Source organism: Cyrtonyx montezumae, unplaced genomic scaffold (assembly GCF_038088225.1).
Source record: "Cyrtonyx montezumae isolate F1298 unplaced genomic scaffold, pur_monq_1.0 scaffold_2, whole genome shotgun sequence".
Classification (NCBI taxonomy): Eukaryota; Metazoa; Chordata; class Aves; order Galliformes; family Odontophoridae; genus Cyrtonyx; species Cyrtonyx montezumae.
The window spans coordinates 12,194,231-12,209,843 of record NW_027071936.1 but is presented as its reverse complement, the minus strand read 5'-3'; the positions used below and the strand labels follow the sequence as shown (position 1 = coordinate 12,209,843).

The 15,613-nt window shown below is 40.7% G+C and overlaps 1 protein-coding gene across 4 annotated transcripts in view; it reads right to left on the bottom strand.

Moving 5' to 3' along the window:
* The window catches only part of DCLK2 (doublecortin like kinase 2), a 75,955-nt gene extending 62,897 nt beyond the window's left edge, over positions 1 to 13,058 (bottom strand). For 2 of the 4 annotated variants that reach the window (XM_065736360.1, XM_065736361.1), the window contains exon 1: positions 12,451 to 13,054. In XM_065736360.1, coding sequence (XP_065592432.1) covers positions 12,451 to 12,865 — 415 coding nt within the window. In that variant the 5' untranslated portion in view covers positions 12,866 to 13,054. Of the gene's footprint in view, positions 1 to 12,450 lie in introns of all 4 variants that reach the window. The other 2 variants (XR_010622201.1, XR_010622200.1) reach the window with 2 other exon arrangements.
* Positions 13,059 to 15,613: the final 2,555 nt, after the last annotated feature.

The window sequence follows — 15,613 nt, the reverse complement described above, 5'->3', positions numbered from 1 at the left end:
AAAAGGGAGTTAACAGGAACAAACCTCTTCATATTGCTGACACAGAATCTAGATGCGAGATAAGAATAGGATATTAGATTCTGACTGACACTATGTATTGCGAGAGAAAACTTCAAATCATTTTGTTATTCTCCTCTCTGCAGCTAGCTTATTGTGTGATATGGAACGCTTGGGATATGTTTTTCCACTATTACATACTAAACTTTCTGTCAGTGCACCTGGGAAGTAGCTTTGCGCTGGGGGTTGGTGGGTTATTTCTTTGTTTGTTTTTCAGCTGGGTGTGTGCATTACTCACAAGCTTTTAATACATTTAAGAATGCTACTGTTTCTTCTAAAAACAACAAACAAACAGAACTTAGTCATTATTCTGGGTCCTTAATACCAGGCATTCAACTTTGGACAGTGCCCGACATCTTGATTTCAAGCTGGTTTGTATAAGACTTCAGTAAACTTTAATCAACTTCTGGTAACAATCTTTATGTATAAATCAACCTGACAACACCCTGTGCATAGGACAATTTTCTAAGCACAGTAAGTGCCCCTAGCATCTCAAAGTTTTTAAATAAGTTTCAGTACACAAAGACACCTGCTACCTCAGAGTAACCTCTGAAGCACAGCCTGTGTTGCCTATGTAGAAGTTAAATAAATTCTAGCAATAATTACTACAAGATACCTCAAAACTCAAAATCACTGACCACGTTAACAATTATCCTTTCAATTTAGAAAAGGATGCACATCCTAGACCATTCACATTAAAACAAAAAACTGCTCTTCCCTCCCCTTTGGAAAACAAACAGAAAAACCTACAATCACAACAACAACAACAAAAATCCTTAACACTCAACAAATAAGCAGTTGTCATTACAATGGAAAAGCAGAAAAGCCTTTTCCTGAAACACCCTGACTCAAAATAGCACCACATTTTCATCTCTGCAGTTACTAAGTACTGAAGAATTGAAACACATCTAGAAGAACTGCTTATAAATTAATCAGATTTAAATTAACAAAGCTGACTACTCAGAAGCAGGATCTGAACATGAAACGTGTATTACACACAAAGAAGTAGAGAACAACAGGTCCCTTTGCTAGATTTACCTTACAGCAGTGTCAATAATATATTCTAACTTTCAGATGCCTTGACAGATTGTCTTCCTTATGCTACCATAGAACATGATCTACATGAAGTCATATTGCAACACCCTTAGAAGAGGGGAATTTGTCCTGTTACAAGACCTTCCACTCGAGATAGACCAGAAAGGATCTTTAGCCACTTATTACAGCAGTGTAAAACCTGCTGGTTCAACCAGTTTGCTCCCTAATGATAAGAACTGGATCCAATACTCATTTATTAGATATTTCTAGTTATTGGTTCTTACATGCTAATTCTCCTCTTTAGATGAAAAGAAAAATAGTGTTTTTAATAATAATAAAAAAACAATATTAATCTCTTATAAGAATGAATTTCTAATAACTTGTTTCAGCTGCATTTAACCAAGCCTTAATGTGAAGCACAAAGTGCTCCAACTTTCCAAAAAGCGTATCTGGCAAAGCTAATTGCAAAATTTCCTAACTGGCAGATAGAGAAATAGACTAATTACTTGAGAACTGTAGCATATAACAGATTGTTCATTAAGTGTTCATTACATGCCTGTTTTCTTGTTTTTACAAACTAAAATTGGAAATAGAGGTTTTTACATGAGAAACAAGCTTTACCACGCCTGCAAGGCAGGCACATATGGCATGTAAACACGAGAGAAAAATACATGCATTGACTTCCTTTGCTCCTAATTTAAAAGATGAAGAATGTTTTTATTTTACTAAAGTTAGTTCTTAAGCTTCTAGTATTTCTAACATTTTACTATAGCCAGGATATCACCCATAGTTCCTACGTTCTGCTGAGACTTTTGAAAATAAACTGCTTGTTACATTCTTCATAAAGACTGCTTTTCTAGGTATTAACCATTCTAGTTATTAGTTGGCATAATGGGGTATCCAATTGATTATTCACATGTATAAAATGTTTAAGAAAAAAAAAAAAAAAAAAGGCCTGCAGAGTTAAGTTAAATCACAGCTATAAAGTTCATCACAGGCAGCTTTTCTAGAGAATGGTATATTTGCAAGTAAGCCTAAGAAAATAACCATTAGTTTTAGAACACTGATATCATATAAATGTAGTTTTAGCCATCCTTCTAGATAGAGAATGCATTATAGCATACTTCTATTTGCAAGAAGCCATTTGTAAATATACAATCTCATTTTATTTTGTAGGTAAAGGTAAAAGTGTAACATTGCATTTGTTCACAGCTTTAACATGTGACACGATTTAAATACTTCAGATGATCTTCACATACATCCAGAAAGCCTACATTTGTAGAATACAAAATGCTGCTCTCCCTTCCTTCTCTTCTTTCTTTGTGGCTGTTTTTAATGTGTTCCGTTGTTGTTTGAACCAAACTGAGTCCAACATTGTTTACAATGTAACTGGTAACTTTAAAGATCAAATATCAATAAGTTTGGCTGTTTTTCTAAGTGGCTTGTATGAGATTTTTATGTGTCTAACCAAAATACAGAACCTTTCTATAGCAGAAATGCTGAGTCATGGCCTGGACCAGTGATCGAACACCTGGTGGGAAGGCAGGGCTACCCCAGGGGAGCTCAGGTGCATGCAGTGTACCTGAGTGACCAGAGGGGATGGAGCCAGGATCCATCCCTTCCCAGGCATATAAGGCTAGGCAGTGGAAGCAAGGATATTTTGCTGGGGATTCCTTTGTAACTGAGGCCTTCCAATGGTAAGCAGATTTTTTTTCTTTTTTGCTGTTGTTTGTTTTGTTTGTTCCATGGCTGCTGTGTTTGGGCTTATCCTTACTTGATACAGTCTAGGTTTTTGTTACTCTGGTACTGTGGTTGTGCTTTCCATCACAGTAGTGTTACGCTCACTAGGAAAGCCTTTTCTGAGACTTTGGTGTTTTCATCGTGCTGTAACTCTTTAAGTAATTCGTAAATCTACCAGACAGAAAGGTGACATAACTCCAAATACACGCATAAGCAATACTTCATGTATTTATGCTACTGACTTAGATACAGTTACTTTTATGGTTTGAAGGCTCAGTTTCCACTCAAAGCCATCTTGAAACATTTTGAAGGTAATACACTAATCTTAATAAACAGTGTGTCTTTGACTTAGAACATTAACAAGAGTCAGACAGCTCCCTATTTTTTTGGCCAGATCATGAAGTTCTTCACCAGTACTACACAAGAATTTGCAGTTAAAGATGTGAAGTAGAAACTAATGAAGTAAAAGCACTATTAAGCAATATGTATGTATGTGTGAAAAAGAAAAGCAAGAATCACAGGCACAGGTTACAGCTGGGGCCTTATTCCTAGCCAAATTCTTCAGCAGGAAGCTTAGCCAGCCTGCAGAGCAGTTTTGGCAGAAGTATGAAACCTCCTTGTAAGCTGGCATCATAATTTCAACCAAACATATGTGCCATCCATCCAACACTTCACAGTGGTATCCAGAACAATCTAAAAGTGTCACTTCTTCAAGGAAGAAATTCTGCTACTACCAAAAATTTCTCAAATGGGCCATATGCTAGCATAAAATGAATAACATCTGTTGACATTTTGAGTCACAATATAATCAACAAATGGAGTAAGTTTACTGATTCTCTATGTCTTATTAACGCTGAAAGAAAAAAATACATAGATATGGAATGTTGCCTATAAGCATGGGAATGGTACCTGCTTCTTAATTGTTTACCTGTTCTGCATTAGTAATCAGGTGCACTAGTCATGAAGGCTCACATGTTGGCAGCGTGTTCAAGCACGCTGCAGGATTTCACTTTAAGAGAGCACAGACTAAACTAAATATTCACCATTCTCCCACCACAGTAAAGAGAATGGATCAGAAGAGAAAACAACATTATATTGATCAATCTGTCTGATAAATAGCTATAGACCTATTCTATTCTAGCTGTCTAGATACTGTTTAGTCTACTTAAAAAACTCATCTATGGAAAGAGCTCTTTTTGCCATCTGTTTATTCAGTACTTTTATTCACGAGGAAGGTATCTTGTTTCTCAAAACAAAATTGTGTGCGTGAAGAGTTGGAGTATACACGAATTCTCCAAAATTAGCCATACTATTTCAGGCATGCATAGGAAAAAGAAATGTACGATTGTGGTATGAAATGCCAGGATTCATTGCTTCCAAAATTTTTGAGTTTTTGGGGTAATACAGCTGCCTTAGAAGTCAGAGTTCTTCACGGTACAAGTATTATGAACTGAAGTCTACTTAAGGCATTTTTAAAAAGAGCAGAGAAACATGCAGACGTTGTCCTTAGAAACAGAGTCTGCTAATGAAAGATATGCAGATGTTTCCTTTCCTTTAGTATTAGGCTAAAAACAAAAATAAAATTAAAAAAAGAGAAAAAAAAGGTGACTACATTGTGTAGTGGAGAACCTAAGGAAGAAATGAAATACTATAACGCTCAAAAATCCTGAGTCAGGACATTTGAAACCATAGTTCCTGAACAAGCTTTTCTGGTTACGTTTTGCAAAGCGTTAACAAGCACTATTATCTTCTGAAAGTCATGTAGAGCACCGTGTTTTAAATGACACACTGCGTAACAAGAAATGATATAGCTGACATAAGCATGTCTACAGGAGGGGAAGAAAAGAAGTACTACTGGCACATTGTTCTCCGTATTTTTCAAACGCATTCCACTTTGAAACACGTAGGTTCAACCGGGACTTTAGGTATACTTTGTACATCCTTTCATATCCCTCTTCTTTTTGCGGAGCTCTAACTTCAAGTGTCAGAAGTTGCTTTTCCAGTGTAGTGTGGCAGTTTTTAAAACAACTAACCTTCCGACTTAAGGACCATGACAGAGCTTCCTTTTGTATGCAGTGACATAAAGTTGAGTGGATTTCCAGAAGAGTGTGTTTACAGCATGTATAAAAAGACTCGTCTAAAAATAAAACCAACCCTTTTATGAAGGATTACATTCTACTTAAGATTTTGCTTCCTTTCTTTCACAGAACTTCCTTCCTCATAAATTTTTTACAGTTCTTTCATGTCACCTCCAGTAACCCTGTATATGTTACCAGTGTTCCTTGTCTAAAGCACGCATGTTCCCCTTGCTCTGTTTAAAACGTGGTACAAGAATTTTAGCTTATGGCTAACCATTTCTAACTCTCTTTTGACTTCATTTAGCCAGAAGGTGCAGGTAACAGCTTCCTACAAGATTTCTTGGACTCGCAGAGCTGCTCAAGTTCGAAGGGGACCTCTGGAATATCTTCTGGTGCCAACTCTTTGATAAAGCTTTGTTAAGACCTTTAAGAAAACAGTTGAGCGATCTTGGTATAAATCCTACCTAATACCACCTGCACTCTCTGCAGTAAGTAAATAAATCTTCTCAAGTAGATTACACTTCTCTCACTGAAACTAGTTTATTTACAGTGGAGGGACTACCTTATTTTGCTTGGTAATAACAACTGTGTCAGTATTTTGCATCCACACCCCGCTGCTTCAGGATTAGGAAGCTACAGTAATTGGAATGTAAACTCAAGCATATGTGCTTTTTATTTTTGAAATCTTTTCATTTTTCTATTTTATTCTTCTTTGTTATGCTTGTTAAGAGTTTTTGACTTTAGCAAAGAAAGCTACTCATACCTTTTGAAACAAGTTACAAATGAATTGCCTAATTGTTTTTACCATCTACTTGCCCTGGCAGGAAAATACTTTCTTGACCTAATCTAACAGCAGTGCACTGAGTAGTCACAGAAACTTAAATAGGATTTGGGCTGCTGAACTGTGGAGAGACATTACTGCCCGGATAAAGAATCTGCTTGTAAAGGTGTGTCATGTCGATGTGACCAAGAATCAGGCTACTGAAGAACAAAATAACCAATAGGTAGATAGAGCTGCCAAAGTTGAAGTGGCTCAAATAGACTTGGACTGGCAAAACAAGGGTGAATTATTTCTCATTTGGTGGGCCCAAGAGAGCTCACTCCATTGAGGAAGAGATACAATGTACAAATGGGCTACAGACAGGAGTGGACACAACTGCAGGCCCCTTTGCATAGGTTACTCATGACTGTGAAACATGCACCACAATTAAACAAGCCAAGAGGATGAAACCTCTCTGGGAGGAAGGGTGACTGCAAGTGTACAAATATGGAGAGGCATGGCAGGTTGGTTATATCGCCTTGCCATGAATCTGTAGTGTTCTGTGCTTTCTATGGTGGAGGCAAACACTGGGTGGCTTTGAAACATATGCAGTACCCCATGCTACTGCCCAAACACCGTCTTAGGTCTTGAGAATCAAGTCCTGTGGCAACATGACACTCCAGAAAGAACTGAGTCAGATAATGGGATTCACTTCAAAAATTCTCTTGTAGATACTTGGGCCAAAGATCATGGCATCAAGTGGATTTATCATATCCCCTGTCACAGCTGCTGGTAAAATTGAAAGATACAATGGATCATTAAAATCAATGTGTGGCAGAACATTTAAGCACTGGGAGAAGCATATGGCAAAAGCTACCTAGCTGATCAACGCTTGATGGCCTATCAATTGCGATGGTCCTGCCTAATCCAGCTCCCTACATACTATTGAGGGTGGTATGGTCCCTGTAGTATATGTACAGAGCAGGTTGGTAAAAGCAGTTTTGGCCTTCTCAGCTTCTGGAAAGCGAAAACATCTCTGTGGAACTGTTATTGCTCAGGGTCTACTTGGTGGGTGATGCAGAAAAATGGGAATGTCCAATGTGTACAACAAGGGAATTTGATGTTGGGGGAGTGCAGTCAGTAATTCTATGCATATATACGTGTTTAATGCATGTTAATTATTGCTTGTATATATACATATAAAGCATGATGCAGTGATGTGAAATAAGGGGTATAATGTCATGGTTTTATTTATTTATTTATTTATTTGTTATAGGTATTCCACATCATAACATCATATATTGCACTGGGAGTTAGAAACTTCATGCTCCAGTTCCATGGACTGCTGACAGTTTGTGATACCTGGTTCTCAGAAGAGAATAACTACGTATCCCAGAAGACTTTGCATTTCCATTTTCTAGGAGAGGGAAAGATAAAACTGCTCACAAGTACAAGGCATTCCCTTTTCCCTTTCTGCTTATCTCTGCACCTCTGTTCCCTAGATGTCTCACCTTCAGCATCAGAGTAAGGCCTTTGGTTTTGGACACACTCTCTTTTTATTTATTAGCCTCAATTCCAATTATTTTGTATTATATTGTTATCTTGTATTCCAATACTGTATTTAGTATGGCAGCTTTCTTCTTCAGATCATTGCCTCTGGTTTTTTTTTTTTTGTTTGCTTGTTTGGTTTGGTTTGGTTTGGTTTGGTTTTTAGGCCCTTGTCCTGACCCTTTCCCCTCTTCTGCATTCCCTTGCTCCTGTGGTGTGGGTCTGTGGGTGCAGTCATGAAACCAGGCTGAAAGCTTTTTACAATTTAGGTTACTACATGTTACTTTTTCTCTAATGTGCAATAACAATAATATTCTAGCAGAGAAAAGTACTTTGTTCAATGCCTGGTTTGGAAACACTGATTTTTCCTCCTCTTCCCAAAGTTTTTCTTACAGGTGTTTGCTGAATACAACCATACAGACAAAAAACTACTGACATTTTAAAAGAACCGTATCAAATAAGCATTGTGATTGGGGAAAAAAAAAGGACTCTTAGCAATGGTTCCTACCTAAGGAACAACTAAGAGTCTGTTTCATGTAACACATCAATATGACTTGTGAGGAATGCAATCTGTTGCTTTCTTCTCTTAGCTTTACAGAAGATCTTAACAACCAAGATGATCCACATTTTTCACCATCGAAGCACAGAATAGGAACGACTTCATAACCAGCATTGTGAAACAGAAGCTTCAATGCTAAAGGATTGCACAGTTCTTTCTACTACGGTTGTGTTATGTTTTAGAGAAGTTACATTTCTAAAGACCACCGAAGAATTTAGATGAATGCTTAATTAGCTAATTTTGGTAGAGAACAGAAATGAAACTATTATTTCATTATTGTTAATGAAATTTTTCAAAATTGCACCTTGGAATCTACTACCCAGAAGTAAAGCAGAGTAACATCAGTAAGGGTGCATAACAAAATCAGAAATTCGTAACATTCCTGAAATCCATCCTTTCTCTGGATTTCTATGCTCAAATGAGATCAGAAGCAGACACTGAAGTTTTTCACTCCTCCCAGCCTAAGAAAGCAATGAAAGCTGTCAAGCTCATTATCTGTAATATTCCCAAATCTGCAGGGGCAGGAAATATAAAAGAAATTTGCCCAGGATTGGTCCAGTGAAGCATACTTTTTTTTTTGTCTGTCAGATCTAGTTAAGCAATTCAATATGCTTAAAATAGAGCTTGTCAGATTCCAATAAAGTCGTGTCCAGATCACATTTATTAAGGTGACTCAACCTGTGATGTTAATATTAGAAGCTCACAGTATGCCTGTGCCTTAGCTCTTTTCCCTTTTGAACAGTCAACAGACTACAAATACACCCAAATCCTGAAAAGCGTGCAGTGGCAGCTCGATTCAGCCAGTTTGGACTATTGCAGTACAGAATTTGACACTGCCAGTTTTTACTTGAAATAGATCATAGAATCTTAGAATCACCAAGGTTGGAAAAGACCTATAAGATCACCCAGTCCAACCATCCACCTATCATCAACAGCTCTCACTAAACCATGTTCCTCACCACAACATCTAAATGTTTTTGGATACCTCCCGGGTTGGTGACTCCACCAACCTCCCTGGAGAGGCCATTTCTACACCAGATACTAACTTGAAAAACAGCAAATAGGCCTTTATGAGCTTGCATCTGTCAACATCAAAAAGGTACATGCACAAGCTGGAGCTGAGGGAAGCTAATGCAAATTCTTCTAGCTCAATAAGGTCGGCCAATGTTTCAACTTCCACTTCTTTCAGAGAGCTGCCACTACTGAACCTCAACTGGTGTGATTCCATGCACCCTTTCAGTGACGCTGACAATTTGCAAACAAGCTAGTCAAATAATTAGGCACTGCATCCAGTAGCTATGCTTGGTCTGATGTTCAGCCTGTAGCTGGGGTGCCCAATGACATTTATCTTTCCAAAGACTAAAAAAGCAATACTAACAAACACCATACAAAACTATTTGTGGTGCTACTGCAGTTTATGATTCAGCATATTGCCAAACTTCATTTATACAAAAAATTCAAGGCTGTTCTGCAGGAGAAAGTAAACTACAAGAAAAAAAAAATTGTCTCCCATGTCTATCAAGAACAAAAACAGCTGGCAAAGAGTTAAGAGAATTTCAAGGAATGATGGATTCACTACTTCTTTGCTTTCTTCCCATCACTGTATGTGGTTCCCTATTTCTGTATGGTGATTAGACTTACACTGGTAAAGTTTTTGGCGTGCTTATTGGAGCACTTACTAATCCAATTACCATGTTACAGGATTTTCTTAAGATTCCTGAGAGTTATATTGGTCATGGATAGATGACTAAGTAATTGGGAATCTTTTTTTCCTTTCATTTTTACTGAGAAAGCAAGGAAGTGGCATTTTCATTGTGACATTTGCTTTGCTTTATTCTTCCAAATGACAAAGGTCACTCTTTCAATGAGTATTTGAAGAGACAGGAAGTCAGTATTTGCTTTCAGTTATTAACTTAAATGGAGTTATGAGACTATAAGCTGCATTTACGTGGTTGTACAGCAAGTCCTTTTATCTGTTTTTTTTTTTTTTTATGCACAGAAGCTTAAGACTCATTCTTTCTCCAACATTTCCAAAGTCACTCCAACTTGTTATTTCTTAATCCAAGTTTCCATTTATCTGCTTTCCCCACCATTCACACTCCAGCTTCTTTTTTTTTTTTTTTAATCTATTTCTAAATTAACCACTAAACAATGGTCAATTCCACATTTAGTTTGCCACCACAGACTTGGCATTTCATTCTGCGGACATTTTGCATTTACTGTTTTGACTGTGAAACTGCCTTCTGTTAGATGACATGATATGGAAAGTTCTCAGGCACTACGTTGCTGTTGTGGCACACACTTTCTCATGTCTTTTTAGAATTGAACCCCCTAGATGCAGCAAATGCCACAGCCTCCTAACTTCTCTTCCATGATTTGGCACAGCTGATTGACAGTAAAGATTAGGCCAATCAGCTACACCTGGCATACAGAATCACTGCCTGGAAGACTACATTGGCAGATAACTGAACAGTAGCATTCAATTCAAATTCATTATGGACTGCAGTGTGAACAACACATTTGAAACCTGCTTTGTATGACACAGTAGAAGAAATAAGAAGTCACAGCTTGAAGCAGTGACTGAGCATCTGGTGGGAAGGAAGGACCAATGCAGGGGAGCTCAGGTGAATACAATGCACCTGAGTTGCTGGAAGGGGTGGAGCTAGGATCCACTCCTTCCCAGACCTCATTTAAGGGTTGGCAGCGGAGGCCAAGGTCTCTTGCTGGAGATTCCTGTGTGTCTGAGGCCTTCCAAGGGTAAGCAATTTTTTTTTCCCTTTGTTTCTGTGTCTTTACTTGCTATAGCCTAGAACTTTGCTACCCCACTATCATTATTGTGTTTCCCATTGTGTTATGTAAAATAAACTAAATGTAAATTTACTCTTATAACAGAGCATGAGCGAAGTTGTCTTAACTGGAAAGTAGATGCATCTAGTGAAAAAACAGCTTCTGCAGGTAAGTATACTCAGCAAGCAAAGCACAAGACAAGAGATAATGGCCTTGAATTGCAGGTTAATGTAGAAAATTAGGAAAAACTTAAGAGTGGTGAGGCGTTGGAACAGGTTATCCACATAAGAGGTGGAGTTACTCTCTCTAGAAGTGCTCAAGAAATATGCATATATGGTACTTAAGGACATAGTTTTGTTGGACATAGTGGTGATGGATTTATGAGTGGGCTAGATGACTTTAGAGGTCTCTTAAAAACATGCGTGATAGCATGAAGCTCTTGGTAAGTGTGGGGGATTCCCTTTGAGGAGAGTTGCCTACTCAAATGTGTGAGAATTCCCTTTCAGTATACCATAAAAATATTTTACTTCATCTATAGAGTGAACAAGTCAGAGCAAGTCCTGCACATGAGACACAGCACCAGCCACCAAAACAAGCTAAAACCAATCAAGTACCTATCCTGACAACAAATTTGCCAATGTCAATTCAGTCATAGCTAATCTAGTAAATTCACATCTATATTTTACTGACTGTTCCACAGTAATCTTCTATGCACACCTGAGCATTGCACCACAGAAATTACCTCAGCACCTGAGCCTCCTGAACACACCAACAATAATTAGCAACTAGGAGAAGAGAGGCCTGCAAGGGGAAAAAGTCAAGACCCTGTGCCTTTGTGGTCTGCTTCAGGTCAATCTAGAAAAAAAAAATTGGTACAAATAACACCCAGCTGAGGTTGAAGCTGGATATTGTGATTGGTTCTGCAGTGATGAAGCATGCCCATGCAGTCAGGTGCCCTGAAATCACATTTGGAAAGCTAGAGCCTCACAGCTGATACCAATCTGCTTTGGAGCAAAGTTAGACAGGGGAGTCTGAACTCTGTAATAATTCTGTGGAAGTATATCTGTAAGCCTAATTTGAGGTGTCCTGTCCCATACCCAGACTTGGGTTCATAGCTTAATATGCCTGACAATATTTTACACTTTATTACTTAACAAGATGCTGCAAGCTAAAATTGAAAACATAGAACAAGCTTATACAACAGTAAGTTAAGCTGTAGAAAGCACTCAGCTTATCTGTTGTTTCTCCAGGTAATTATTAAAAGGTGTGTGTTACATTTAGAAACAGTACTAAGAAGTACTTCTGGCCCCTTCCAATTTAGGATATTCTGTGATTGTGAGAAATAGTTAAGGACTGCACTACTCAAGTTTCTCAAGGTCTACACCACCTCTGCAGCAACTCCCATTATCAAAACCTACTAAGAGACAATTCAGAAAGCATTTGATTCTTTAAATGCTTTGGGAATCACGTGGTTATCTGCCTTTAAGATTAGGGACACCAGCCATATTTGAAAATGGGACTTTACAGCAGTTTTCTTAGTAAGTGGGAAGCTATAAACGTCCTTTTTCACAGCATGGGGGAAAGCTTAAGCCGCTGTGAGGCACCAGTGACAGCGTAGTAACAGTTGGGGAACTAAATTAAAACATTTCTCTCCTACAAATGGTGTTGACTGTAGGGCAGCCAGGAACTTCCCCACAATTCTCAGAGATGAGAAGCACCTTCTGCTTCCCCACCATTGCTGCCAGCCCACCTGTGATGGGAGAAGTGGACAAACCCTTCCACCAAAGCAAGGCCTCAGCAGCAGGCAGCTGCAGCCCACCTGCTCTCGTGGTCCCTCCATGGTCTCTGTTTCTCAGAGAGCTCGCAGCCCACCCACAGCCCCTCACCTTCCAGCAGCTCGTCCAGGCTGGACAGCTTTTTGCTGCCGTCGATCGTGTAGATGGTGCGGACACCCTGGGGCAGGTTCACGTTGTCCGACAGGGAGCGGGTGAGCTCGGCGAGGAGAGCGTCGAAGGAACGGAAACGGTCGCTGGAGATGGCATACACCAAGCCCTTGAAATACTTGTCCCCGTTGCGGTAGAAGCGAGCTTTGCGCGCTTTCTTCTCCGAGCTGAGCGCCTGCAGCGTCCGCGTGCGGTAGAGGCTGCAATGGGCGCTGTGCGCGGGGCTGGGGATCAGCCCGTTGCCCCGCGGCCCCGCGCCGCCTCCCGAGCCCGATCCGCCGCGCCGCGGCCCGGCGCGCTGCTGCCTCTTGTCCCGCTCCTCGAAGTGCTCCAGCTCGATGCTCCGATTGCTCGCCATGGGGACCGCCGCCCGCCCTCGGGCCGCACGCGCCTAATTCAGCATCGCGAGCGGCCGGGAGGGTTGCGCCCGCTCGCCCCGCCGCTGCCCGCTGCCGCACACAAAAGCATCCCTCGCTCTTCAGCTGCTCCCGGCGGCGCCGCGCCCGCGCGGCTCGCACAGTGCGGAGGATGCCGCGCGCTGCTCCCTGCCCGGCCTCTCCCGGCCGAGGAGAACGGGGTGGGCACCGAGCGGCTGCGAGGGCACCGCGGCCCCTACGGCAGACAGGCGGCGCGAGAAGCGGCGCAGCCTCCCGGCTTCTCTGCGGGCGAGCAAGGGCGCCGCCGGCTCGCGCCTCGGAGAGACAACAAGCGGCGGCGGCGGCGGGAGGAGCGAGCTGTGGGGCGGCGGCTGCTGGGCCCTAGCGCCGGGCGCCGCTGAGAGCGTGGGGGAGGGCGCGGCGGCGGCGGGTCCGCAGTGGCGACGGGAACGGGTCCGGAGCGGGGAACAGGAGGAGAAACCGAGAGGGAGAGAGGTTCTTGCACGAAGCGGAGTGGTCGGAGGGAGGTAGGTTGTTCCTGGGAGCAGCGATGCCCGCCCCCAGCCTCTTCAAGCTCGAGCTTGCTCTGAGCCTCAGGTGCAGCAGGGAGACTGTCGTCCAGCCCTGGCCTTGCTGTGACACTCGCCTGAAACGCTCGGTCTTGGGGGATCTGAAACGTTCCTCAGGTCAGAGATCTACGTCCCGCCCCTCAGAAATCCCCTTCTTTTCATTTGCAGATGACATATTTGTAACGGATCTAGAATTGGATCCCTACAATAGGTTACACAGAACACCACCCCAACACCACTCACTTACCCAGCAGGTTTCCCACTCTCAGAGGAACCCCATCAGCAGGAGCCCAGTTCTCACCCACTTCATCTCCTACACCGGCTTTAGCCCACAGGTTCTCCAGATGGCCTTTATATAGCCCCTAGATTGCTCAAGTTTTCTGCAGGTGCACTGAAATGGATACAGTTTCACCTCTACAAACGTTTTCAAGCAACACAAAATATACTTTATAAACATAATATTGAAAAACAAACAAACAAAAAAGAAATAAACAGCAAAAAAACACCAGCATAAGACATTTTACACGTGGGCACAAGTTTTCACATCTTTTTTCCAGGTCTTTCTCTTGCTTTGAGAGATTCCAGTTTTTGAGAGGTCATTGCAGATGGTCACAGTTTCCATTCTTGTCCAAAGCCCATACAACCCTTTGTATGTTCTTTTCCACACTGCTTACTCATTACACGTCAGAATGAAGCTATTAGTTTGATTCCGTGCTGCACATAGAGATTTTCCTTATGAAAATTAAATTGTGAACCAGGAGATGTAAAATGCAAGCTTATGAAAGTTCCCCTCATGCTTAGGACAGAATTGCATTTAGTAGAATGACATTCTGCAGAGATTAGAAGTGTTTTTTTTTTTTTTTTTTTTTTTTTTTTTCTAACATAGAAAAGGTTTAAAGCTGGGCTAAAACTTTCTATTTCCTTTTAGTGACTTTTGAAGAGTTTACTGTGCTTTTTATGGAGACGTTAACTTTCACTTACCATATTTCCAAAAGGCACGAAAGTTAAGCATTATTTCACTATTATTGGTGACTGACAAAGTAAGCTAAATGTTCAACTGCAGTAAATACATGTAGAATATTGGCAAGTCTCACTTTCTCTTGAGCTATCAATTTCTGTTATGCCTGGAAAGCTCTCCACACAAAATAAAGTGATGAATTACTGCGCTAGATTATCTTCTCCTCCCAAAATCAGCAGAAGGAACTGAACTAAGAAAGAATTCTGTAATGGAGCACAAATGTACTGCTTAGAGTAGAAACACAAGTCTTGCCTAGAAGCCACAAAACACTCAGACCCATTTTCTTTAACTGCCTCTGATGTGTGGCTTCTAGTCCTCTTTAGGAACCCACCTGTGTAAAATTGCTCCAAAGTGGATTGATGTCAGCTGTGAGGCTCCAGTTTTCCAAATGTGGTTTAGGGGCCCCAGATTGCACGGCATGCTTCGTCATTACAGAACCAATCACGTTACTCAGGTTCAACCTCAGCTGGGTGTTGTTTGTACTAAGTGTTGTTTCTTTTTTTTTCTCACTTTGCCCTGAAGCAGACCACAAAGGCTAGAGGTCATTTGACTTTTTCTCTTTACAGGTCTCTCTTCTCCTAGTTGCTAATTACTGTTGGTGTATTCAGGAGGTTCAGATAATGAGGTAATTTCTGTGGTATAATGATTAAGTGTGCATAGAGGATTCCTGTAGAGTAGTCAGTGAAATATAGATGTGAATTTACTAGATTAGCTATGACTGAATTGACATTGGCAAATTTGTTGTCAGGATAGGTACTTGATTGGTTTTAGCTTGTTTTGCTGGCTGGTGCTGTGTGTCATGTGCAGGACTTGCTCTGACTTTTTCACTCTATAAATGGAGATGGGATGGAGAAAAAGAATTTTTTTTATATGTATAGTAAAATAGAACTAGGGAGGAGGTTGATTTCTAGCCTATAAGTTTCAACTACCGCTATGTTATAAAGAACTCTTTACAGGGAGGTTGTAATTATACATACAGGTATAAGTTCTGAAGAAATTCTAGGTAGCATGTTCTTATTACTTGCCTTTTTCCATTTAAATTATTTTTTTGTTGCTGCTTGGATTTTTAATTTTTTGTAATCTCCACGTGGGAACACTGTTTCTATTAATTATGCTTTCACCTTTTTTCCTTGCTACCTTAC